The sequence below is a fragment of the Chlamydotis macqueenii genome, chromosome 3, assembly GCF_036417535.1.
Source record: "Chlamydotis macqueenii isolate bChlMac1 chromosome 3, bChlMac1.mat, whole genome shotgun sequence".
NCBI classification, from domain to species: domain Eukaryota; kingdom Metazoa; phylum Chordata; class Aves; order Otidiformes; family Otididae; genus Chlamydotis; species Chlamydotis macqueenii.
The window spans coordinates 34,702,573-34,730,028 of record NC_141558.1 but is presented as its reverse complement, the minus strand read 5'-3'; the positions used below and the strand labels follow the sequence as shown (position 1 = coordinate 34,730,028).

Here is a 27,456-nt window from a genome sequence, read left to right as displayed (position 1 = left end):
CTTAAAGATAAAAAAATCAGAATTTTTTTGTATCAAAATGTTATTTTAGAGGAACGTTTACCTTAGAAAGTAAAGACAAAATCTTTACTAGAGTAGCTTTAAGTACCGTAAACAATTCATAGAAAAGCAGCAGGCAGTTCCAGCACAGAAATTTTTTTATCCCTGTCATAACTTAATTTACCCTTACTTACTACACTTCAAACCTTTAAAGACAAAATGGTGAGAGATACAACTGAGATTTCAGCATGGAATGTATTTATTTTTTTTAAATTTTCAGTACAGTATTAGGTGGTCATTTAAATACTTTAAATAAAGATTCTGGAGAAAAACCCAAAGGATTCAACTACATAAAGAAAAACAACTTTATCAGTGGATGAAAGACAAGTATTTAATGACTTTGTGATCTTCATAGCAGTGTTCTCTAGAAAATTCATATTCCAGGGTCATCTAGTCAGGAATGTAGCCTCACATGGTGATTATCTTCCTCTCCTTTGTTTTCTGGAGTGTTTCATGCAGAAGATCTCAACTATAATGGTCAGCTTCACTGAGAGGCAGGAATTTATTTTTTTTTTTTTTTAAGTTCAACACAAAGAAGCAAGCCAACATGTTTACCTCATCATTTTGCTTTAAAAAAAAAACAAATAACATTTTCCTCTATGAAACTGTCAATCAGAAGGGCATTAGGTAACACTACAGTCCTACAGTACTGCTTTTTTATTTCCTCTCCAAATCAACCAACTATCTGACAAAGTAGATGGTCAACAGAAACAATTGGTAAGCAGCTGAATATTGCCTGACATTAAAAAAAAAAAAAAAAAAAAATCTGAAATGAGTTGAAAATTAATTCTGTTGCACAAAAACATCAGGAAAATTAAAAGCAGTTGCCACTTTTGATGCAGAAAAAAAAAAGAAAGAAAAAGAAAAAAAAAAAAAAGCATTCTACTGTGCAAACTAGAATACCCTGATTTTCGGAATGCATCTCCTGCTTGCCTCAGGAATACTACTGGAGCAATGCAGAGAGGTGGCAGCATCTCATTTGAGAAAATCCAGCCACCAGTTCCTCTTCCGCTATTTCAAGGTGAATTTTATTTTCCTTATAGCTCATACATTTTCTTTCTGATGCCTGTAAAGGAAATCCTGGCATCATCAAAGGGACTTACTGGAAAAATTCAGTTAAAAATTTTAAGTTCCCCACAAGTATGTTTACACATATATGTGCTTATGTATTTAAGTATATATATGTGTACACACACACACACACACATATTCTTAAGTATTGATGTTCCTTGCTTACCATGTTCAGCCTCATAAGATCCATTTCATATTTATATATATATATAATACATATAAACTGAGGCTGAATGTCTTAAGTCAAGAAGCCAAATCCAGATAGTAATAAATACAGATTAGGGCACCTCAGCCCTATCAGTTCAGTGATTTTTCTTGTATCACATGAACAATCATTGCTTCTTGCAGTGCTAAGTTTCCGGAGACTGGAAGTTCTGAAACTTTGGTTCCAATTCAGTAATACATTAAACCAGTAACCTAAACCATAAGCAGCACCTTTAAACTCATGCAACACTGTACAGGTTTGTACACAACTTGCTAGCCAGCAGTCTGATGCACTTCTTTCATCTTGCAGACAAAAGTTACTGCTTCAGTGAAGAATCTGGGTAAAATGAAAACATTCTCTCATTTGCAATCACAAGACCAAAAAGTAGAGTGGGTATGCAGTGGAACCTGAGATCCCCTGATGCAGCAGATTCATACAGAGTTAATGAATTACTCAAATGTCTCACATGTATTACAGTAAGGAGTAAATTTATAACAACAAGCAGACTGTGGCATGCAAGTACAATCTAAGGTCAGCAAGGATGCATCAGGAGCTTTCTCTGTGCTACAGAATTATACCTCTTGAAAGTCACTAATTAAGTATATTTATGCATTTAAAAAATAAAGCCTCCAAGAGGTTTCAAACTGAGTAAACAGTGGGGAAATTACTTTAATAGTGTAAGCAAACTTTGTCAATTCATAGAGCAAGACTTCATTTTTAAATTGGGTTTAATAAGTAATTGGACATCAAGCTAGTTATATTTCAAATTCCTATCAGACAGGTAATAAATAATAAAGTTTAATTTGTTGAAATAATGGCCAGTGTGGTGAAACAATGTTCACTCAAGTGAACAAGATGCATCTTAAAACCATATGAAATTAATAATTCCCACCCACAAAAACTCCCCAAACAAACTACTTAATAAGGGAACTGTTACAAGCTATGAAACTTGACAGAGGAGATTAAGAGAAAGCTCAGCGTCCGAACCACTATGATATTCCAGTACACTAAAAATTGTAGCTATTTCATCAGCACATAGTATTAAGACAAGGCACTATGTTATTGGACCACATCTTTATACGATCTCAACAAGATACAGACATGTGCATCTCATTACAATTAAAATAAACAGGATGTCTGAGGATCAAGCCTCAATATTCAGTTAAGTTACACTGCCACCAAAAAGCTGAACATATTTCCCTTATGCTATCCTTAATCTTATATGCCTCCAGATACAAGTCTTGGACAATTTTGCATAATATATTGAAATTACACTACCTGGATAAATAAACTGCCCAAGAATTCCTAATGGAAATTTGGTCAGAAAAATAAAAGTCTAAAGGAAATTTGTACTTAAAGAGAAAAAAAAAAAAAACAACAAAAAGAAACAAAGAGAGAAGTGGTATAAGCCCTAATGAGCAGTACATTCTTTGAGTACCTCCAGTATTACACAATATTGACATGTATGAATGCTCTTCTCAGAATGTACAGAAAACCATTTCTCTTAAACCAAGACAGAATGTATTAAATAGGAATATGTCTCCTATTAAATAGGAATAGGAATAGGTCTCAAGTTCAGAAGGATTTCCCATCAGTTTCTGAAAAAGTCAGTAAATACAGACACTAATGAGTTTTCAAATCAGGACATAAAATGTCTCAGATTACATAAAAGTATACTCCAACTTCTCCGGAACAGAAGTCAAAGCTAAGGCCTCACAATTCCAGTTATTAGAAACAGCATTATCCTCTTCACTAGGCCACCACTTGAAGCCAACTATTCAGTGTTCTAAAGAAGGGTTATTATAAAAGGTGGTTGCAACGCAGTTGTCTGTAATGTGTACCCAAGTACAGACAGATTGCTTAGAAGTGTTAAGAGTTATAACAGAAACTGTTAAAGAAAATGCAACATATAAACAAAATGCACTACATTGACTGAAGTTTCTTCAAGGTCCTCATACCTAGTAAAGTTCACTACACAAATTAAACATCATAAAGTACAAATTAACAAACCACATGATTAATAAAATCTGTTCACTTTATATTAAACACCTCTAATATGATTATAGAATGTTTACGTCCTCTGTTGCACAGAGGAACTCTTCCCTTTGTGTCACGGGCAAGGGTTCTTATCGTGAATGCTACTGTGCAAAATGACCATTTATTTCAACAGGTTCTGCAGCATAGCTGTAGCATACGTAGGACGAGCTTGTCTGCTTTCAATTGCATTCTGAAGATACTGGATACCTCCACAGCGCTCCCAAATTTCTTCAAACTGTCTCGGCAGAATTTCAGCACCTCGCTTTCGAGTTAAGCCAGTCTCTTCAAGATTAAGCTCACACATATCCATATCATCCTTCCCTGAAACAGTAATGGGAAACAGAAACGTCTTTATAAAACTTTCACATCATTCAAAGGTCCCATTAACAAAGATTAGATCTTTGTTAATTAGATTTCTTCTCTCAAGCTCTGGTTTGTTAACAGACTTCTGGGCTTATGGGGAAATCAGTTCTCAGACACAGATTTTAATTTTTTTTAAAAAAACACACAGAGCACAAAATGGCATCAGAATAAAGAGTATCAGATGTTGCAACTGGCAAAATTGTGCTTAAAAAGTGAGCAAAAAGGAACAAAGGAAAGAAGACAAAAAGATCAGCATCTTGATACATTCTCCTGAAATCCACTACAGGATGACAAATGTATTTGTTTTATACATACTTTCATTTTTACACAGAAAATTTTCATTTACTGTGACCTGCTGTTATTATTTAATTTGTTTAAATGTAGTAAAGCGACTGAAAACTTGAGACTTTTGATCAAGAAGCCAATATTCTTAATCAGTCAGCCTCCCATGCTAAACAGTGTTTAACAAATGGGACTGACGCCAGAATGAATGAAACTATGAATGTAGCTCACTCGCTGTATTTTAATCTTACTTTTACCAGGTGATCCATTGAATTTGGTATTCATGACAGCAATGCTACTTTTAGCTATGAGCTTTGACCCTGAACAGGCAACAGCTGATATAAGGAATTCTATTAAAAATAATTACCGGAAAACAAAGTAACTTTTGTTCCTAGTAAAACATCACTCTGAAGCTAAACAATTGGTTATGGTCTTTTCCTCAACCCCCAAGTTAAATTAAAAAACTCTCAAAACACAGAACTATAAATAGCACTTCTCCAGTATTTTCTCTCCCTCTCATTATCCTCCAGAAAAGGAGTATACGTTTCATTACCGGATAAGTTTCTACCTATCTATTGCCACATTTAGTTTAATATTAAACAGCTATTCTCCCGTACTACGCAGTATAAATATGGTAAAAACATCAGTTTACTAGTAGCACCATGCTATGGAAAGACAATGTACCATGTGCACAAATTGTTTTGACACGAACTGTCATAATTTTTCAAGGCTAACTAAAAACCTACACTTAGACTAGAACTTTCCCAGATAAATTGTGATATTTTATCTTCATGTTGTCTCTAGTGTAGTGAATAATCTGAAGATACATAATAATAAAACCATTTACACTTGGATTCTCATTCTCTGTCCATGATTTCCCAGATTAAAGTACATGTACAGCTAAAACATGTGACCAGTTACATCTCCAAATGATATTCTGTAACATTTGGCCACCATCAACAACAATCCCAAATCCTCAAATTCTGCCCAGACAAGAACTGCTGATGAAAAAAAAAAGAGGATACAACTTGGGAAACTTGTATCATCAGCTGCTTTTTCTAAAGTAAGTTATCAACTCTGAACTTTTTCAGCACTTTAATTTTGCTTTCAATACCAACCTGCTACAAGGAGAATGGGTGCCTTGTCAGGATGAAGTTCCATTTGCCGAGCAATCCACGGACCATCAAAATGCGCATACCACCAACCCTTCTTCTTGTTCTGGGGATCTTTGTATTGGTCCGCGGGACGGATGAAGGGAATGCGGAAGTAACGCTGTTGTCTGTTTATTTCAATCTCTTGTTGTCTGACTGGTAGCTGGGTTGTCAGGTTCTGTTGAGCTATCATACCAAAAAAAAAAAAAAAAAAAAAAAACCAAAAAACAAGCAAACAAAAAAAAATAGAAAACAGGAAAGCCATATTATGTCTTGCTTGATTAATCAGGAAAAAAAACCAAACAAACACAAAACCAAACAAACAAAACCTGCAAAAAAACCAAACAATCCCCTCCCAAAAAAAAAAAAAACAAAACCGCCAAAACTTGAGAGATTCTCACTGAATACAAGGTCATCTGAACTCTTAGTAAACCAAAAAAGTAATTCCATCTCACATTATATGCATTCTTTTCATCAGTACAGCTACAACACTGCTGAGAAAAGGCTCATGTTAACTATAGGATCTACATGTTGCTCTGTAGGTTGCTCCATGGCATTAGGTATATTTAGACAAATCAAAGTGAGTAAAATAACACATTCTGCTTTAAATCAATATTTAAGGGGAAACTTCCCATAGAAAATTTCTTAGCAACCAGAAACATTAATCAGTAACTGCTTTAGTTCAGTCCATCTCTTTGTAAAACAAGGCCACAGTGCAAAGAAGCATTTTCAGTTACAAAAATACAATGAATACTTGAAGATTTTAGACAGTCAACACAGAAGGGTGTGTGATACTGTTAGAAATTTCTAATTTGTTAATAGAAAGGTTGACAACAAATACTGCTTATTACTAAACTGTCACCAGACATAACTTTCTGCCTAGATTTCTTACTCAGCTCCAGCATTAGAACTCCTCTCTGGCTGCTTTGTTTTTTAAAGAAGTTGTTTATTTCAGACCATTAAGATCAAAAGACCAAACTTTTGGAATTACACAAAATCTTTTAGAGCTTCATACACGTCTTGGGTAAATATTTCCCATGTGCGTTTTTGGACTCCCTAAGAGTCCCACACATTTCAGACTTTGAAGAGAAACTTTGTTCCAAATAAAAGCAAATCAATACTCTCTCTGTTAACTCATCAACTGACCGACCTTCTTAATGTTATGTAGACACTATCATAATCAGTTTTAAATAGTAAATGCTCTTACAAGCAAGATCCTTTCCTTTAGTAACTGCCTCCTGCAAAAGTTTATTACTGATCTTGTTTTAGTGGTTTACAATACCAGTGTTACAAATAGTCTGTTTAAGAAATTCTGAATATGAATCTGTCATCTCTACAAAAGACAATCAATATTAACAGTTCCATGTTTCAGCATAAAGAGAAAAATTAAGTTAATTCCTTTTTTTGTCCGTTATCTATTAAGCAGCAAAGATAATTTTGGAGCTAAAATTTAATAAAATGAAAAATGATAATAACTTATAATAATATATTTTACAGTTACAAACAAGACTAATAGACTAGCAACTGCACCTTGAAATTTCTTCCACTTAGAGTCAAGCAAAAATAGTTTTTCTAAATGTGAAGACCAGAATCTTAAAAAATATATGTACTACACAAATCATACCCCTCCAATGTTTTTCCATGTCTACATAAACAAAGAGAAGAAAAAAAAACCCAGATTTTAACAAGTGAATGCTACTTTTATACATCAACTCTGATAAAACACGTATATTACAGGGAGACACAGTTTACAGTTTACAAGAAAATAATTCTATTTTCTGCAAGTTGTCTAAACATCTATCACAGCAGATCAGTGCTTCTTCAGTACTGTCAAATACATTTTGCACTGCAATGGTAATCACAAAGGCTTATTTCTACCTCTGTGCATAGCTAAATCCAAGAGCTAATCTAGAGGACAGGAATGCTAAGCAACCAGTATAGCCTCTACTTCTCAGTGCTAGGGAATTGTAGATCTTTTTCTAAAGAAACCATCACCTGAATGTTAGTTTGTGTGCCAGAAAAACAGCTGTTATATTAAGTTGATTCCAGAGTTTTGCTACAACAAAAGCCATGTGCAGACAATAAAAAATGTTAGAATAAGCACGGTATTTCGTGGGGGTGGGGGGGAATTAATAGGAGATTATACTTTCAAATAACCCAAACTAAAAGGCTATTTCATTCCCCCTTCCCATAACTGCTCAAATGAGTAGGATCTCATGAAGATAAGCAGTAAAGTACATTTGTAAATTACTAGAGTAACACATAATTACCAGCAGGTGAATAACATGGCCAAATTGTAAAATAGATTTTTTTTTTGAACATGTAAATTTTATGTACATGTGTAGCAAAACACTGGATTAATTAATGTTAGTATAGAGCTCTCAAGTGTTCCTGTTCTTCAAAGTTAGCTTAAACAACCATCTCCCCACTTACGTGAGTTGCTCAAAAATGGTGCAAAATCTGTGAACAAATATTACACATTGAACAAAACATAAAAGTGCTGATCCTTTATAAGTTACAGTTTCATTATCTCAACATTTTTCACCAATGCTGATGATAGTTACAAAATAAACACAGATGTTGAGCTAAGTATTTCTATTCATTTTCTGCTCACTGACATATAAAATGCCTCCTTTCCCCAAGTTTCATAGATTTCCAACTGCTTCTGTTTTCATCAGGATTTAATTTTGAAATGCATTGCTTCAATGATTTGCAATGCTTGTTACAAAACCCCACTTGTATACATGCCAAGCACAGATTGCTGTAACAAATTTGCTAGTTAATTAACATAGCACTTTTAATTTTTTACATCTCTGCTAGGAAAAAATTTCCAGATCTCTATTAAATTCTGACTATTCCAATAATAATACATGAAATAGTGTTTAGCTTCTATAGTGAATGTATGAATTTAAATAAAGAATACCTTTAAAATTATATTACATCAGTGAAAAGACAGAAACGACATCTTTTGAAGTGCACATCCACTGACATCTGAAAGACTTTTAGCTTAAAAATCTAAGAAGTCAGAGTTGCTTCTCACCACCTTCTCAGATCATTATAATACATAGATGTGAAATGCCCATGCAGTAAAATTACCTGCAACAGGAAGAATTACTTCTGACACTAACAAGAGTCTCTAAAGGTCACTAACAGGGACTTTCTTCTGAACTGCAGTGCTCTAGCTTTTCTTCAGAAATATGAAGCCGTATTTCAAGAAAAGTAAAAAAATGCAATGAAAACATTTAAAAGAATGCTGTAAATGCCTAACTAAATGTGATGAGATTATGACTATTCCCAGTTTTATTTGCACAAATCCAAAGATTTCCTGCTCTTTGATACTTGCCATCAGCAATACTGTGCATGAATATTTATTTTACCTATTTAACTCCAGACAGAACTTGCAAGCTCAAATTCAAAGCAACTTACCACTTTGCATGGTATTGGTCAACAGCTGGCTGAATATGAGCCAGCAGTGTGCCCAGGTGGCCAAGAAGGCCAACAGCATCCTGGCTCGTATCAGGAACAGTGTGGCCAGCAGGAGTAGGGAAGTGATTGTGCCCCTGTACTTGGCACTGGGGAGGCCGCACCTCAAATACTGTGTACAGTTTTGGGCGCCTCAATACAAGAAGGACATTGAGGTGCTGGAGTACATCCAAAGAGCAACGAAGCTGGGGAAGGGTGTAGAGAACAAGTCTTATACGGAGCCGCTGAGGTAACTAGGGTTGTTTAGTCTGGAGAAGAGGAGGCTGACGGGAGACCTCATTGCGCTCTACAACTACCTGAAAGGAGGTTGTAGTGAGGCGGATGATGGTCTCTTCTCCTAAGCAACATGCAATAGGGCGAGACGAAATGGCCTCAAGTTGTGTCAGGGAAGGTTTAGATTGGATACTAGGAAAAATTTCTTCACTGAATGGCTGCCCAGGGAAGTGACTGAATAGCCATCGGTGGAGGTATTTAAAAAGACATGTATATGTCACGCTCAGGGACATAGTTTAGTGGCTGACTTAGCAACAATTCTATTATTCTAACTCTTTGTAGAATCTCTATTATATCCCTAGGTATGATTCCCTGTTCTGAACTGTCACTAACTACTCTCAGAAAAGTAACATCTGTAATTACACAGGTCTGAATTAGTATGAACAACCTTAAAAACGAAGACTCAAAAGTCTCAAAATTCAAACCACAGTTGCTTAAACGGAAAATTATCTTTCTAAAGCTTCAGTAGCATAGCAATGAACATCTAGCAAAAATGCCAGCAACTGCAACAGTAAATCCAGAACTATTTTTAACAGATGTGAGTTGGTACGAGAACAGGTTTTAGGGAGAGCTATTCAGTATGTGTATCTGGGTCTCCTGAAAGTATTCTAGTTGCTGCAAAGTATTTACCTTAAATCAATATAAAAATACTCTTGACAATATTCTTGACTCAAGAATTTTCTTCCACCTAGCACAATCAAAATTCATTGTAGAAATGTTCTCTTTATAATATTGTCACCAAAATTATTATAAGCACAAAATTATCTCTCCTCACCATAGTCTGTGACTGATTTGGGAGCACGCTGTTCTGTTTCTGCATTGCGTTTCCTGTTCTTGGATTTCCAAGCATGATATACCTTTAGCCTCCTATGAAACTCTTCTCTGCAAGCAGCCAACAGTTCAATATCTGTCTCATAAAGGAGGAAGGAAGGGATGAGTGAGAAAAATCAGAAAAGAATATTTATGAAATGCTTTTCTCTATTGATAAGTAAATAATCTTAGATCACGTTGTAACACTAATGTTATAATATTATATAAAAACCCCTCATTCTCTGCACAAACAGGGCCTGTATTTTATGGCCCAGAAAGTCCCTTCAAGTGCTATATATCCTCTTCTCCTTTAGAATAACAGCAGTTCCCAAAGTAGCTGTTCTACTGTGAAATTTGGAGCAGTGAAATGCTACAAATAAAATCTTCACTTCACTAAATTTGCCTGTTGACATTATCACAAGCCAAGCAGTACAGAAACAGATAAAATTCCACCACTGAACTTTATTTCTGCAACCAAAAAAATCAGAAAATCAGCAATTTAACTGCTCGGATCTAGGTTCTTTTTCCACTTCAATAAATATATTTTAATTTTGCTGAATTTCTTTGTACTTAGAGACTGAATTACTGCAAGGCTTTTTCATTAGTCATCTAAGAGTATCCAAACTGGCTGCACTAAGGATGAACACACATCAGCACCATGTATTACTGCACCACCTGTTCAGCTGAAAACATTGCTTCAGTCTTACATATGCAGAAACAATAGAGAGACAGAATTTGGAGCTAACATTGGGTTTTAAATACAAACAGAGAGAATGGGTTTCTACATCCAGACAGAAATTCTGAGTTATCTTAAATCAGAAATTAACCAACTGCTTTCAATCAGAAGTAGGAACAAACATTAATAGTTAATAAAGAAATAATTTTTATCTGTTTCTATCTTCATAACATTGGGTGAAAAGTAATTAATGTCCCAACTGTCAGCTTCCCAAACAAAGTTAAACATTTTGAAAATTAAAGAATAATCTGAACATCTAAGACAGAAAATATTTTACGCTGTGCTTTACATGACATATTTGCTTTTTTGTGATTTGGTGACAGCAAGAAGTGATAGCAAAAAATTTCTTAGAACGTGCAAATTCTAGGTAAAGCATAATAAGTACTATTCCCTTTGTGGAAATGCAAAAGACTGAGCCAATTTAATTAAGAAACAATAACACATATTTTATGGCCCAAGCAGTTTAATATCATAAATATATAATCGGTAAAGGAGGTAACAAAGGAAATTCTGTTAGTTTACTGTTCTCTTTGAGGTAATAGAACTTTTTAAAAATAATTTCACATTCATTCAAAACTGAACAAGTTTATGAGCATGTTCTTATCTTTGTCATAGGAAGAAAGTAACACTGTTCATACAAATACAACTTGACCCCTTTCTCAAATTAGAAAAATCAAAAAGCCAAAAAAAAAACCTTACCACAGGATGTATTGATTGTATCACGAAGCTCTGCATATTTCCACTTACTGAGATCATGCTTCTTAGTACCAGCAGCAGCTTTTGTGGCTTGAACTGAAGGACCCCTACAATTATTAAAAATATAAATATATATATTTTTTCAAATATGAAACAAGAATTGTTACAACAGGAGGAACAGATCCCACGACCACACTTATTACAATGAAAATCAGCAGCAGAGTGACTGAATTCAAAGGGAAAGTACCATATTATTTTAACAACGTTCACAGGATTAAAAGAAAGTGAAAGCATCTTTTATGTCCAAAATCATGTAATAATCTGACTGGTGGCCTAGAGATTAAGAGGAATTGTCATTAATAGTTAGTGGTTCTGTGTGAAAAGACACATATTCTGTTCACGTCTACCTCATCCCACAATGATTTACATTTTTCTTAGTACTAGTCAAGATGCAGAATACAGACAAGAAAGAGCGATCATATACATTTTCAGCTCCATTTGAAAAACAGACGAAGAATAATATATCTGAAGTAGACAAGCAAAAGGAAGAAAAGGCATCTCTTTGCTGTTTAAAACTGGATTCGGACAAAATCCTTGTTCCAAGACTAAATATTCCATGTCTTTCACAAAAATCTGATCTGAGAGAAGAAATCAAATTAATTCTATAGTAATTGTATAGTAGCTGTCTGAGAACAGCAATATTTATTCTGGAGAAGAGGGAGTGGGGTGGAAATCAGCAAGAGATACCAAGGGAAAAAAGACCACTCTCAGAAGAAAGGCTGACCAGTATAAAAAGACTCATCCAGAAACAGTGCTTTCCAAAGGCAAAATGTATGTAGCATGCAATAAAGTGAAAAGCAAATGCAAGTGAGAAATTATTACTAAAATCTCCATCGTCTTTAACAGTATGTATAAGGTTACCCACGTAACAAACAAACAAACATTACATGTATATGTGCAAGGATAAACCTGATTTTTTTTTTTTCCTTAAAAACGATATGGATAAAAAGTGGAAGAACTCTCCCTTAGGAACAGCAAACTTCCCATGGATTATTTGGATACAAACTAAGTTCAAAACACTCCAACAATCAGTGATGATCAGAATACTTCTTAAACACTAAGGAACTGAAGAGCAGACACAGGATTTTACCAACCTCTGCTAATGCCCATGACTGAGAACCTAAGGCAAACTGAATTATCTTTCAGGATCTGAGAGGATTTGTTCAGAAGAAACTAGATCTTTAACAGGGTAGTAAAACACTTGATGTAATATGTCACATGAAAAAGTCACAAGAGAGAAAAAACAGAAGAAACTAGGCCTTTTCATTTAAAGTCTGTTTGTGCAGCAATATCTTTGTGGGACTGTTACATTATAACAGTATTTATAATGCAATTAATATTATTTTATTTTTCCACAAAGGTCTCATGTGGTACTATGAAGTTTTATGTTATTTATTTTCCCTTTTTAGTAAATATGTTATAAATACATTTTCTGTGAAAAATTATATATATATATAATATAAATTATTATATATAGCAGTTTTGAAAGCAGATATAACAATTTAAGTTTCACAGAATAAAACAACCTGTTCAATCCAATGTTCTTCCTAATAGCAACTGAATCATCTCTTCAAATGTAATTAAAACTACAGAATCTTACTGTTTATTGCAGCATCAGCCTAATTATGCCTACTCATACTACTAAACTGAGTCAACACACAGCTTCCAGTTACGGTATGTGAGAAATCTGACACAAAAAATTATCTCTAACTTTTAATCAGTACATAGGTGAGGGACAGGAACTTTTCCTCATTCTTAGCACTACTCATAAGTGCAAAACAAATCATTAGACAGACAGTCTCCTTCAAAATATGTATTTTAATATTTTGTTATCATTGGCATATATTAAAGGATTGTTGCTAAACATAATTTCCGCTGCCTGGTGTCTAACCTTCTTGAACCTAATTTGACAAATCCTAAGGATTTTCCTTATTTAGTAACACTACTCACCACTCTAAGAGTTTGCTACATAATCTAGAGCAGCAGAACCAGGCTGCAAGATCTCTGGTTAAACTAGTAATCTTTAAGAATGCTAATCCAGTTGAATGGCTTAGTCTTTCCATTACAGTACTACTCTGCACTCTGCAGCTCACTCTCTTGTTTTCTGCATGACTTTAAGCATAACAGTCTGGCAGTAAGAAACGCATCACACTTGACAATCAGTCTTCACCACTCAAATCTGACAAAGTTATGTATCATAACATTATTTAGTCTCAAGTCAAAAGTTTCCAGTATAAAAAAAGTGAAAAAAAATTTAGTTAAACAAGCATACAGTAAGAAGCACTGCATCTTTAATTCAACCAAAACACAGAGCCTCTGATTTTGTCCCAAAGTTTTGTGATTCTTTTGCACATTAAGAATTGATCATTGTCATCAGAACTACATCCATAAATGCAATACAACCTAGCCATCTAAATTCACATGCTAGCTTAATTACACACAACATTGTTTATTCCTGTTCTTAAAATAACACTGCAAGAAACAAATTTTGTTAACAGCTGTGTTCCCAATTATCTATGCTACAACTAGAAAGCCCATCAATCATGCCAGACTGATCATCTTCAGACTAGATACACCCAACATAGTAACTTGTTTAACAATAGATGCACTTTTAAAAACTCTGAACAATTTTGCTTCTTAGGTAAGCTTCAGAAAATGAATGTCAAAATGTTATTTCTGTCCTCAAGTTGCACAAAATACTTTCTAATTACTCACTGATATGGAGGACATTATAACAATTTCTTTCAACAGACAATTAGTACACTAACTAACTAGTACGAGATTGTTCCAGTAGAATTTATTCAGATCTAAACCTGCATTCTCCTTTCCTCATGCATTGTGCCTAAAATCTTGCATTAACATTCAAGAAATTTCAGAAGGGGATTTTGTTTAGTTGTCTTAAGAGGGGTTTTAACACGCTTTTAACATGGTAACTTTCAAAACTGCTTTTATTTGAAGGGAACTGTATCTAGCATATTGTCTTATTAAAAGCACTAACAGTTATATTAACATTAAATAACTTCATTAACTCTGTGTTGAACCTGTAGAAATACTCCTTTGAAAGATGTGAGCTTTAGTTTTCTATTATCATTATAAGAAAATTGAAGAGAGAAGAGAGCTGGAGGAACATTATAAAAACTATACAAAATATCAGGGTACGTGAACTATTCTTGCTGGGTTTTTTTATATAATCAATTCAAATACCAGAAAAAGAATTACCGACAAAAGGTGTTTATAAAGGAAATTTATCTGAAAGAAATAATTTACATATCTGCTTAGCACTTAAAAAAACTGAGATTGCATTATTTTTCATTCCATAATAATTCAACCCATTTCATGTGTGATTTCTTTTTATAAAATGATTGATTCATTTGGTGTTGTCTTCTCACCTACCGAGACAATATTTCTGACATTTCTGTGGCCATTTGTTCCCTATAAGAAAATTGATAAATAAGCATAAACCAAACATTTCAATATAAAAACAGCCTTCATAACTGTGAAAGTCTCTTGCCAACCAAATGGAAGCTAATTCAAGTGCACAAAAAATGGCTACTTATTTTAAATAATTTTCATTCCAATATATACGTACATTTCTGATTCTGTGAAGAGCAATAAATCACAGAGGGAAGAGAAAAATGGATGGTATGTGAAAAAGTTTGCACTAATTATATAATCATCTTTAAAGAGATATTATTAGATATATTAGAGTATTAATTTGTTTGTTAACATAAGTAAAGTAGTGGCTATAAGTGGATATAAAGTGATAAATTTATATTAAATAAATTTAATAAAAATTAAACTGATTTAAAGTTCACAGATGCACGCTAATAAAGATTACTATGGTGTATTAGTCAATAAGATTATGATATTAATTTCCTTTGAATTAATTAGTGCTGCTTTTTTTTCTATTACAGCATTCAAATGGGAAAAAATGTCATACGCAGTCATTTGCAGCTTTGTTCCATTGGCTCTGCAAACAGAAAATATTTATGTTAGATAGGCTACTTCCTAGTTATCTTTCTAATAGTCTGAAGTGGGAAGAGGTGGGTCATAATATTTCCTTCTCTCACATCTTATTTACTACCTTATCATTTTTTTTTACTGAGAAACAGAATTATATAGACCTTTTTTCTTCACTTTTCTCATTCAATCATGAGTATTATTTTTTTTTCTTAAAGTTAAATTAAGATAATCCGGAAAAAATGTACAAGTGAAAACTTCCCCTGCTCTTTGTTGTGTCTGCCCCCACCCCCAGTCTTTCAAAATCTAGGATTTCGAGACATGCCACTACTGACAAATTTTATGCCTGGAAAAGCACATCACAAGAAACAACAGCAATCCTCATGTAGCTGCTCTGGGAACCGGATAGATAGGTTCTTCGTGCAAGCTGTGAAAAGGCACTGAGTCTAACTGCCATACTGAAGACCCACACAGATACGCATGTAGCACTGAATACACTACAAATTAGAACTTACTTGGATGGATTGTTCCAACACAATACACAGAACAGATACATTCACAAGACCTTCACTAAGGCTAGCTTATTTTGGTGCTACATGCTATAAGTTTCAATAAGCTACATAAATTAAAAATATTGCACAGCTGAAAACGGGTATCTACTATTTAACTGATTTTTTACTTAAGTGCTAAGCATTTCTGTTAATTTTCCCCTAAGTGCAGTAAATCCCTTATTACACATGCTTTATCTTACTACAGCAAAATTTAACAGAAAATGGAAATATATATACACAAAAGTCACAGTGATTTCAGTGTATCACACAGTAATACGCAAGTCTCAAATCCAGAAGATTGTGGGATATAATTTCCTTAGACTCTAGTAAAATTTTAATTGGTTATCAGTTAAAATAAGTCCTAAGAATTCACATTTAAATTATTAAATTACATGTTTCATTCAAACCAATAAATAGTTTTCATTTCAGAGAATTCCCACAGTTTCTACCTTTAAGCCAATTCCTTCAGTTACATGGAAATCTACCCACGGATTTCAGCAGAAGATACTGGGATCTAGAGAATGTTTTAGCTTGTTTTTAAACAAACCAAAACAAAAACAACTCAAAGGTGTTATTAAGAATTTTCTTCAATTTTTGGACATGCTTAAAACTCTTTGAAGTAGACTGCAGAAACAGAAGGGAAAAAAAAGCTAATGAGCTAAAAAGAAATCTCATATAAGCAGAAAAATCTATTACTTTTTCTAGACTTGTATATTATCTTGTTCGATAAAGGACTTACATCCCTATGTTAACTTGTTCAGACCATTCCACACTTTCCAATCATTCAGAACAGTCTTATTTCTCCCACCACCAGCTACACAGCAAACAGAAAGTGGCAGTCATAATTATCAGGATGGTTAGTTCATCATCCATTGCGGGACTACACAATGAAGACAAATACCAGGATGACCCACGAGCAGTCAGAAACACTGTGGAGATCAGAGCTTCACTGCAGAAAAGTTATTGAATTCTCTGAACCCTTCTTGTCTATTGCCTCCCTTCTTTCATATTTAAGAGGAGTTTGCCAAGTTTGGGTTTACTTTCAAAGTACCGCACCAAAATCCAAACAGTGAAAGTATGAAAATCTCCAGAATGCTGTCTGTGAAGCACCTGGACATCCAATTGAGCATGCTAAAGTCTTAACTGAGAAGATATGACAGCTGTTGTATAACTAAGAGCACACCACAATAATTTTAGTGGAATGGTCTAAAAATCAGTATTGTACATGACAAAAAAATTACCTACCTATCTCACATAGGCATACAGTTATTAAAAAAAAAAAGTATACATCTAAATAAAATTTGAGTAGCAAAGAGAACACATCTGGGAACCCGAAATTCCACGGAAACACGTGAGATTTTCTTACGTCTCTTCTTTCAACAACAACAAAATAAGTAGACTAGCATTAATGAAGTCACCAATGATGTGGTCATGTTCATAGGGCCGTTTATGCAATTTGATCACTAACTATCATTTTTACTGAAACTTCTAAGCTGCTTCTAAGGCACATTAAGAGCTCCTGCTTTGCAGGCAGTGTGGATCTGTATACCAAAAACCAAGCACTTCTTGTGACACATCAAAAAATTCACATAAAACAAAGCAAAATGTTTTAAGACAACTTTTAATTTTCAAACCCATCTATGTTAAATATGTTAATTCCACTTTAAAAAACTTACCAGTCAGGACACAGAAACAGGTACTATTTCTGCATTCAAAGAGGGCTTCTTGTTAAAAAAACCACACTGTACTACTGGAACCATCAAGTACCAGAAAGGGTATATTTTATTATTACTTACCATTGAAGAAATTCCATTCACTACCTTAAATAAGTCATAAAAAATTGTAATTTAAATTGGTTGCCACCCTTGCCAGAACTCAAAAATGAGAGAGAGAATTGCAGTTGTATTCACAAGCACCTCCAAAATTACTCATGTAGGAAGATTCAAAATGGATAACATCTTTAAGCAAAAGAAATCTATTTCTAACAAATTTCACAAGTTAATTTGCAAAATATTCCAATACACTGACTTTAAAGGTCCATTTAATTAATACAAAACTACAGAAAACCAACAAGAGAACAAGAGTGTAGTCTTCTCAAAGGGGTCAGGATAGGAAGAAGGAAAAGAAAAAAAAAAAAAAAAACCACCACCCAAGAAAAAAGAGAGAGAAATGTAACTACTTAACTCCATACCTGCGCAATCCTAAATCAAGCTGAGCCTCATCACTGATGAGTTCTGCCTCACTCTGGGCAATTCTCATTGCAAGTTCATGATCACGACGCTCCTGTTCAAGCACTGCCTGGTGCTGGGTTTCCTCTTCTCGTTCTCTAGCTAGTTGAGCCTCAATTTCAGCCTGTTTTATAAAAACACATCTTTAATCTTATCCAATCAAAATCAAAATGCTACATAATCAAATGTCGAGAAAAATATGCCAAGTAGTATATTTAAAAAAAATGAAAAAGTAACAGTATTAATATTTCATTTGACACAAGAAAAACAAAACGGCTACAGATTGCATCTTGGTTTTCCTATAGTTTATCAAATCATTATTGTCCACCACTTGTATTGTCTTTTCAAATTGAAGTGCCAATCAATCATTCCTTATTTAAAAATATATGCAGCTTTATATTAGCTATTATGAAAACTAGACTTCAGAAGTTTTTAGAATCATTAAAACTCTGATGATACAGAGAAATATGGTTACTCCTCCATAGCACTAACACAATACTCCCTTTATATTCTGCACTCAGCATTATAGGACTTTGCAGTAGGCATTGCGTTGCATATAGGTACATGGTTCATTTTGAAAAGGGATCAAGACAAACACTGTAATCCTCTGTGAACCTGATCTGGCTTTGAATTTAAGCAAATAATAAAATTTTGACTTACTGCAATGCAGAAGCAACCTAGATACACTGCCTCTGCAGAGCAAAACTGTAATTCCAGTTTACCATCATTATTTAACAAAGTCTTGCACACAGAGCAAGTAAAATGTGACCATTCAATTCATACTTTTGAAAGTCATATACACCAACTCTTAGCAGTGCCTTTCTTGGTGTCCAAAAGTCAACAAAGGAGACAAAGTCACTTCCCACTCATCATTGTGAATTTGCACCACTAAAGCAGTGCCATAACACCAGTGCCTTTACTCTATGAATCCCATTTTAGATTAGCTGATAGCAACAACCACTAGGAGGAGAGATATTAACTGTATACAGAAGAAAGAAATACCCTACTGGATTATATATCTGCTTTGTATCCAAACGGAGCATTTCTAAGAAAAAGTGTAAATTACATTCTGCATTGCAGATATCCACATCTCAGAAACAAAGAACCATAAATAAAGACAATCCCTAGAGATGCTCATAGTGCTGGCAGACCAAGTTTTTAAACCTTCTGGCAACAGGCCATCTTGCTTTCTCAGTGGACAATGTTTAATCCATTTCAACTGTCCCTGAATGGAAACTTACCCTATGAATTTCTCACAAGACACTAGGCAGTACATCTGCAGTGGTCTCCAAGCAATGATTTAGAGACTAGCCAAACAGCAGCTTACTCTTTTCATGTTTAACTTCTGCAGGCTGGTATGGCTTATTATACTGATACAGATGACATACCCAAAAGAGTATCAAACTTGCCTGACATGGAACACCTGCAAAAACTTCAAAAGCTAAACTTGGACTCTCCAGTGTTATGTATTTTTAACTTAAAATAACTTCTAAAATAGTTTAAAAAATGCACCACTACTCAGAAGGCTTGAATCTGCACGTGAATTAGAAATAGGTGATCTGTCTTGGGATGCCCTAATTATGATTTTCACCTTACATTTACTACTAAAGCAACACTGCTGAATGACTCAGACATGCATTTATAAAATGAAGTCATTAAACTCAGCGGAGAACCTAAGCTAGGAAAAAGATTTAAAACAAAAAACTCAACAAAACAAAAAAAACCTCCAAAACCCATACACAGCTAAAACATTAACCTGAATACGTTTTTCTTCCTCTTCTCTCTTTTTCCTCTCTTCCTCTTCCTGTTTTCTCTTTGCTTCAATCTCAGACTTCCTATTATAAAACAGGAAGAGTAAATGAAAATATGCTCTTACAATGCAAGTGAACAAGAGATAGCAAAACATCTTCATAAAACTGAATGGTAACCCAGAAGTCAGTACAGTCCTGATGACAGGACACTACATGTAAAGTCAAGAACCTTTCCGAGTCCATCTGTATTTCCAGCTGCATCATATAATTTATTCCATACTCTATTCTGACTACACTTACCTTATAAATAACTGGGAAAGGAAACGTTTTAACACTGCATAGCACACCAGGTGTACAATCCAAGTGACTCTCTTATTAAGAGTGTAGTAGTATTAAAAAGGACCTCATTAAAGTGCTTTTCCTATTTTCTTCTCATTCTATAACCAGCAATTTATTCAAGACTCACAGACGTCTTTCTTCTTCTTCCTTCCTCCTTTGTTTTTCTTCCTCTTCACGTCTCTTTCTTTCTTTTTCCATTTCCTCCTGGATGCGTCGTAGCCTCTCTGCTTCCTCCTCTTGCTGTTTCTTCTTTTGCAGTGCACTCAGAAGCTGCTCTGAGCTTCTAACTAGAGCGTCATATTCTTTCTGTATCTGTTCCCTAGTCATTATAGTGGTCTGCAAAGTAAAATAATGATGAAAAAATATTAAGTGAGAGTATTGAGCAGTATAATTAAATTACATATACATTTAAGGGTGAAGGAGCTCCCTTTTCTTCCTAAAATCCTGGGGATCCATTACTCTCCTCTCTCATACAAAACCATATACAAAGTAATCTCCATTTTATTGCTGAAATTAAACATGACTTCTCTTTAAAACACATCTTAATTTTTTAAACCTTGCAGTTTTAAGTAACATAAATTAATCCTTACCACTTCAAGATTAAAATTAAGGGCCTCCTATGTGCATTTTGTGTCATGTTATTAGCTGCTATAGTGGTTATTTACAGCTCTGCCTTTCATGTTATGGCACAGAACAGTTTTTCTCACTATGTGTGCTAGCACTCAGAAAATGTATTGCACTGTGCTGTGACTAACTTTTTTTAAAAAGGTATTAGCAGCAAATAACAGGTTGAAAATACTTAAAACAAAGCCTTTAATACATATACTTTCAAACCTTATTGACAGCTACAACTTAATTCCATTTTACAATTCACATTGATGTACACTAATAGAACTGTGACATGGGGTGTTTGCTGACCTTTTCTGAGAGTCATCATATAATGATAGGATGATAATCAAATTATCTTATTTTTATTAGAAAAGAGAACTCTAAGTTGACAGGTTAACTCTATCATTTTTCAAACTGTGATTTTAAATAGAAAAATCTTAATATAGTACACAAAGAAAGGTATAATATTGCATGAAACAAAAATTCAACACATCCATTTTTTTCTAGCATTAACAAGTTGATGTAGGCTTCCAGTACCTAAAGGGGGCCTACAAGAAAGATGGGAAGAAACTCTTCAGCAGGGCCGGTTGTGATAGGTCGAGGGGTAATGGTTTTAAAATAGAGGGAGGTAGATTCAGATTAGATATTAGGAAAAATTGTTTTCCAGCGAGGGTGGTGGAACACTGGAACAGGTTGCCCAGAGAGGTGGTGGATGCGCCATTCCTGGAAACATGCAAAGCCAGGCTGGATGAGGCTCTGAGCAACCTGATCTGGTTGGAGATGTCCCTGCTTCTTGCAGGGGGGTTGGACTGGATGACCTTTTACAGGTCCCTTTCAACTCAAACTATTCTATGATTCTAAATCTCGGTGTGCCTTCATTTTGTCTGTGTGCTTTTGTGGCAAGAAATTGAGAACTATAGACCCTGAAGCATAATCAACAAGCTGAATTCTCTTTACTACCAAGTCTGAAAAAAACCCATAACTGGAATATAAATTTCTTCACTCTTGTATGTTTCAGTTCTGATTAATTTTAAACATCGTTAATATACATTATTCCAATAATAAAAGCAACAAACAAACTATTAACAATACTTGTCTCACAATATCAACATGCATTTTTGCTTTAAATTCTCCAGCGCCAACTTTGAAACACGTACAATAATACCAAAGTCTAGACATATGCACTCAGTTTCAGGATTCACTTCAGTTACGTTCACAGGGTTTACCCAGGTGCCCCTGAAAATTAAAACCTCTATATTAAAACGTCTTTTCTATTACAAAAAAATACATTGGCTTTCTACTTTAGATTGAGTTTTTAAAAGATTCCAGTAGGAAGAAATTATTTGTCTGATTATTATCATACCTTAATTTTGATCATTAAAGCATCAATAGAATACTCCAGCTCCTTGACCTGCTTGCTTGTCTCTGCTTTCCCCTCCTTCAGAGCATTTACCACTTCATTAAATTTATCAAGTCTCTTCTTTAGTGTTCGCACTTTTATCAGGCCATCAATGCTGTGACAATAAGACAGTTCATTTGTATCTTGAGATGTCTTTACAAGGTTATATTTTTAAAAATACCACTAATCACTCACATTAAGAAGGTAGATAGAGGAGACAAGTATGTCTTCTGATAAAACTCATCCCCTTTTTTTGAAATTCAAACATTATCACATGAAGTAACTAAGCGATGGAGTCTTTTGCAACAGCAACTCAAAATGGAAAAGATGTATTTTTATTTTGATAATTAATGTGGGGTTGTTTTGTGTGTTTTTTTCAATAAGTAATTATTAGTATCCACTAGAGGATTTTGACTGAAGTTGATAAAGGTTGAGTTGTGCCACTTGCTCAAAGAGAAACAATGGGACTGAATCAGATAAAACTTAACTACATAGAAGGGAACCCAGTCATTAAACCCCCACAGGGGAAAAAAAAAATAAGGCTGGGGAAAATAAGAGTTCAGGAAAACTTGGAGCTTTTTAAATACGCAATACTGAAGGACACACATACAAGTTACTACTCTGCAGAGCCAGTCTTCCTAGAAAGAAATCACTAAATTGGAATTCAGGACAACAACACATAAAAAGTAGAAACTAAATAATATAATTAAAGATGAGTACAGAACAGCTTAAAAATATAGGGTCATGGTCAGAAATGTCAAGGTACAAAATGAAACATAACCATCAAAGGATGTAAGAGAAAATATTTTATAAGAACCCCACTGTTAAAGAACAGAGAGTTCGACCTATATCAATGAACAAAAAGATGACAGCAGAGCTTAATGACCAAAGTGGTTTCTTCATCAGTATTCCATGTGGTCAGATTAAAGCTAATGGAATTTCTTAATTTCAAGAGGAGACAAGACAGACAGAACACAATTATTTTTAAGATTAAAAAGGGGGCCTATAAAGAAAGATGCGAATGGGTAAAAGACAAAAATTAATGGGCTTAAATAACATTTAGAGAGATTTAACCAAGGATTTCTAATAACTAGGCTATCACTGAAGGATTTTATGAACAAAGAGCTAAACAAACATCTCACAGGAAAGGTTCAGATTTAGTATATTCATCCTTGGGAAAAAAAGGAGGAACACAGCATCTCTTAAAGTCTCTTTCAGTTGTACTTAGCATCATTCTATGACTGCAAATGTATTTAGCTAAGCATAGTAAATCTCCTCTTTACATTCACAAGAAAATATTATTAAAATAAATTTTCTTCAACCAAGGAATATCATCCTCTTACCGTGGTTTGTGCTTTCTCTTGCAAAGCCACATACGAATAGTCTTTTGTATTTTAATGCAGGCACTGGCTCGATATTTTATCTTATTTTTCACTGCAAACACAGAGAAGATTCTGAGTCTCAATGGTTTATATAATTTAACACAACCCCTATATTACTCTCACGCTTGATGGCTCAAAGCTGTATGTGGACTACATGTGCTTGAGAGCTAGGTCTATATGGGAACCACACTTAAGACACAGCAGACAACAGAATTCACAATCCTAAGCTAGGCATAGGGGCTCCCAAAAACAACTAGGAACAATTAAGCGTGTGCACACTCCTATGTGCACAATCCCCTCACCACTCCCTCCATATTCATAGACATCAGTAACCTCAGTGAAAAGTCACTGGACCTAGCAAGCAGGAAACGCTCAGCTCAAAGTCTCAGTCCTGTGCTGAAGGTTAATCAAGTAGCCAATATCTGCTAGAGGTAAAAAAGGGGTCGCAAGTTTGCTGAGCATTTCTCTGCAATACTGAAATTAAAGAACACAGAACAAAGCCTCCGGCTGTGACTGGGTGTCGTGGTTTTGTTTAGTGAGGGGGGGCCTAAGGTGGTTGCTTCTGTAGGAAACTGCTAGAAGTCGCTCCCCTTTGTTCAGTGGACTCGGCCGGCCCTAGGGCGGACCCGCTGCTGGCCAAGGCCGAGCTGATTGGTAGCAGAATGTCTCGTGATAACGCCTCTGCGATAATGTATTTAAGAATGGGAAAACAGGGAAAAAAAAGAGAGAGAAGAGAAGATGTGAAGAAGCTGAACAGGGGCAGAGGTGCAGAGGGGGAGGCGCAGGCCTCATGGGCCTTGCAGGCCTCACCCTCTGGCCTCCCGCCGGGCAGCCGACTGGGCCCGACTCGGTCCAGCCCGGCTGCAAGAAGTGAAAAGGAGATGAGAAGTGAATAAGATGTAAAAAAAGATCCTGAGAGACATCTACCAGCCTGTTGTGAGGAAAGGCTGCAGATGCCAAGGTCAGTTCAGAAGGAGGGGGAGGAGTAATGCGGCTCCTGGCCAAGATTCCCCTGCAGCCTGTGGTGATGACCATGGTGGAGCAGGTTGTCCCGCTGCAGCCCATGGAGGTCCACAGAGGAGCAGAGATCCACTTGGAGCCCGTGAAGGACCCCGTACCAGGGGAGGTGGATGCCTGAAAGCGGCTGTGGCCCGTGGAGGGCCCGCTGGGACAGCTGTTCTGAAGGGACTGAACTCCGTGGAAGAGATGACCCACGCCGGAGCAGTTCCACAAAGGACTGTGGCCCGTGCGAGGGACCCCACGATGGAGCAGGGGAGGAATGTGAGGAGTTCTTCCCCCAACCATGAAGCAGCGGCGTAAAACAACGTGTGATGAACTGACTGCAACCCCCATTCCCTCTTCCCCCCCCTGTGCCGCTCAGGAGGGGAAGGTAGTAGAGATAATGTTAAGCTTGGGAAGAGGGAGGGGTGGATGGAGGTTATCTTGTTCTCTGTCTCATTATCCTGCTGTTTGTGGTAATAAATGAATAGTTTTCCCCAAGTCGAGTCTGTTTTGCCCGTGACGGTAACTTTAAGGATTTCTCCCTGTCCTTATCTCAAACCTCGAGCCATTTTTCCTTATATTTTCTCTCCCTGTTCTCTCGGAAGGTGGGGGGAGTGAGAGAGAGACTGCGTAGTCTGGTCCTGATCAGGGCTGAACTACGACACTGGGACAAGGAGGCAAGTTCGACAGAGAATAATATCAATGCACAGGAACAAGCATGTGTGCTGAGTAGCTCAGAAGTGCAACAATAAATGCAGTTTTTACATGTCTACTTGAGGAAGCATAGACACCTAAGGATCCATGCTGCCTTTAGTTATCGGCTGAGCACATGGTTTGTGAACACTGCGGTATTTACCTACAGGACTTAGGTGACCAGTCTGCTTTTTGTGCATCTATTTCAGTTTTATGCTGGGATAAAATTAGCTTCTCATTTCCCATTAAAAAAAAAAAAAAAAAACAACGAACTAAAAATGCAAGGCACATCAAACCAGCATATTATTTCCCTGGATTTCTACTTTTCAGACATAGTAGCAGACTTTCTGTCCTATCTTTCTGAAAAACAGACCAAATGGCATAAATTTCTAGGTCATAAATGTAACTTTAGTGTTACAATTTCTGATGTCTGAAACCTACATGATAAGAATTCACAAATTCTATTTGCGCCAGTATAAACAGCAACAAACAGTATCCAATCAGTGACAGATGTAGATGTCACGACTGTGCTGGCCCAAATGCACAGCCATAAAGCATGAGATCTTTCTTTATGCTTTTCTTCCCCATCTTAATGTACACTTTCCACCTTCTGTTTTATTATAGATAGAATCCCCGACATCTTGCATCAGACCTTTCACCATCTCCCAGATATCTTTACTGAAGCACCCCACAAGCACCAATCTCTACACCACATGGCCTCGTTCCTACTGTGCACAGTAAAGGGGCCAGGCCAAGCACTTAGAAATTGCATATCAATAGTGATAGACACTTATTTGCTGATCAGCGGTAATTGTTGGAGTGGAGATGTTTGCCCCATAATTCATGTCAGTGCTTTCAAACATGCAGTTTCTGTCCAGAGGTGATAACCTCTGTGCAGGCACCTCCCAGAACTAAATGACTCCATGTTGTCAGTTGAGAGCTGAACTACTGATTTTTCCTGCAGATGCAGAAGTCTCTCCCCAACAAAACCAGTGACAGATAGTTATTTCTGTGCAAGTGTCCACCCAGGCTTCAGTAAGCACCCAAGGAGACTGAACACAAGAGACTAGTGGTGGGCTGTTACGTCCCGCTTCAAAAAACCTCTGCTCTATTTCCCTCTGTACGTACCTAACATAAAGCATAAAAAAAAACCTCACCAACCTTGAAAGCAATTACTCAGACTTCAGTATGTAACCATCTGCTATACATGTCCTTCGGCACATTTCAAGGTTATAATAATTGCTTTGCTGTATTTGTTAAAAATATTTTGATTTAATAAAACATAAAATACATACATTTAATCACTGAGAGAGAACACCACTGAACTTTTTTCCAACGACTGCAGATAAGCCAGCGATTCACTCGTTTAATTAGCTCTGCTAAGTGATCCGGATCAGACTTCATTATCTGATCAAACTCTGCAAACTAAATAATAATAGTAAAAAAAAAAGTTTTACAAATTAGGAGAACAGCGTGTTAGATATTATTATTTAAGAGCATGTTGAGTTAAAAAGGTAAAATATTTTTAATGTAAACTCTATGTCATCATTTTATCAGCTTTCAATTAATTCAAGTGAGCAGCTATGTCTGACCACTTTACTCTTTAATGATAACAGAAATTACTACTGGAGGGGGTTTTTTGGATATTTGTTTAATTCATGTGCAACACTTAGCATTTTGAATAATCCAATCATTTATTAATCACTAAAAAAATTTATTGCAAAAAAAAAAATTTAGAATTAATTAGTTTTCTCCATCTTGAACACTTACGCTAGCCTTCCACAACTTCAAGACACCGCTAATTCTGTATCTGGGAGAAAATAAAGTCCTGAAAGTACTTCTCAATTTTCAGCCTTTGTGTAAGAGTCCACCTTTTCTGAAAATCCTGCACTTCTACTTTTCAGTAATGATGACAATAAGAACATTCTTCTGCGACTACAATAATTTTCCTTTCCAGTCACAACAGCTCCCTACTTCATCTCCTTTCTCTGCACAGCAGCAGCAATGCTCAGAATCACAGAAGAATATTTCAGCTATAAATGGATTTTATTAGAAAATAGTTTTTCTTTGCTCTTTTAACAGTCAACATAAGTCTTAAGTGTCTGGTAGAACATCTAGGAACACAAACATTGCATTAGGAATACAGCAGTATTAGCAACAAGACTATGAAACCAATTATATTGCTATTAATATTGATTTTTTTCCATAGAAAATGAACAGCATTTACAAAAATCCTGGGCAACCTTATTTAACTTGGTCACACTTTTAGCAATGTGTTGAACAATGTCACCTTCAGAGGTCCCTTCCAACCAAAATTA

The 27,456-nt window shown here is 35.6% G+C and overlaps 1 protein-coding gene across 4 annotated transcripts in view; it reads right to left on the bottom strand.

Annotated features, from left to right (window-relative positions):
- Positions 1 to 233: 233 nt before the first annotated feature.
- The window catches only part of MYO6 (myosin VI), a 102,996-nt gene continuing 75,773 nt past the window's right edge, over positions 234 to 27,456 (bottom strand). Inside the window, exons 23-35 of one of the 4 annotated variants that reach the window (XM_086744854.1) lie at positions 26,434 to 26,563; positions 23,405 to 23,495; positions 22,026 to 22,176; positions 20,181 to 20,389; positions 19,720 to 19,798; positions 17,927 to 18,087; positions 15,165 to 15,194; positions 14,618 to 14,656; positions 11,168 to 11,271; positions 9,698 to 9,829; positions 7,600 to 7,626; positions 5,134 to 5,352; positions 234 to 3,691 (exon numbers count right to left, since the gene is read on the bottom strand). In XM_086744854.1, coding sequence (XP_086600980.1) covers positions 3,492 to 3,691; positions 5,134 to 5,352; positions 7,600 to 7,626; positions 9,698 to 9,829; positions 11,168 to 11,271; positions 14,618 to 14,656; positions 15,165 to 15,194; positions 17,927 to 18,087; positions 19,720 to 19,798; positions 20,181 to 20,389; positions 22,026 to 22,176; positions 23,405 to 23,495; positions 26,434 to 26,563 — 1,572 coding nt within the window. In that variant the 3' untranslated portion in view covers positions 234 to 3,491. The remainder of the gene's footprint in view (positions 3,692 to 5,133; positions 5,353 to 7,599; positions 7,627 to 9,697; positions 9,830 to 11,167; positions 11,272 to 14,617; positions 14,657 to 15,164; positions 15,195 to 17,926; positions 18,088 to 19,719; positions 19,799 to 20,180; positions 20,390 to 22,025; positions 22,177 to 23,404; positions 23,496 to 26,433; positions 26,564 to 27,456) is intronic. The other 3 variants (XM_086744855.1, XM_086744857.1, XM_086744858.1) reach the window with 3 other exon arrangements.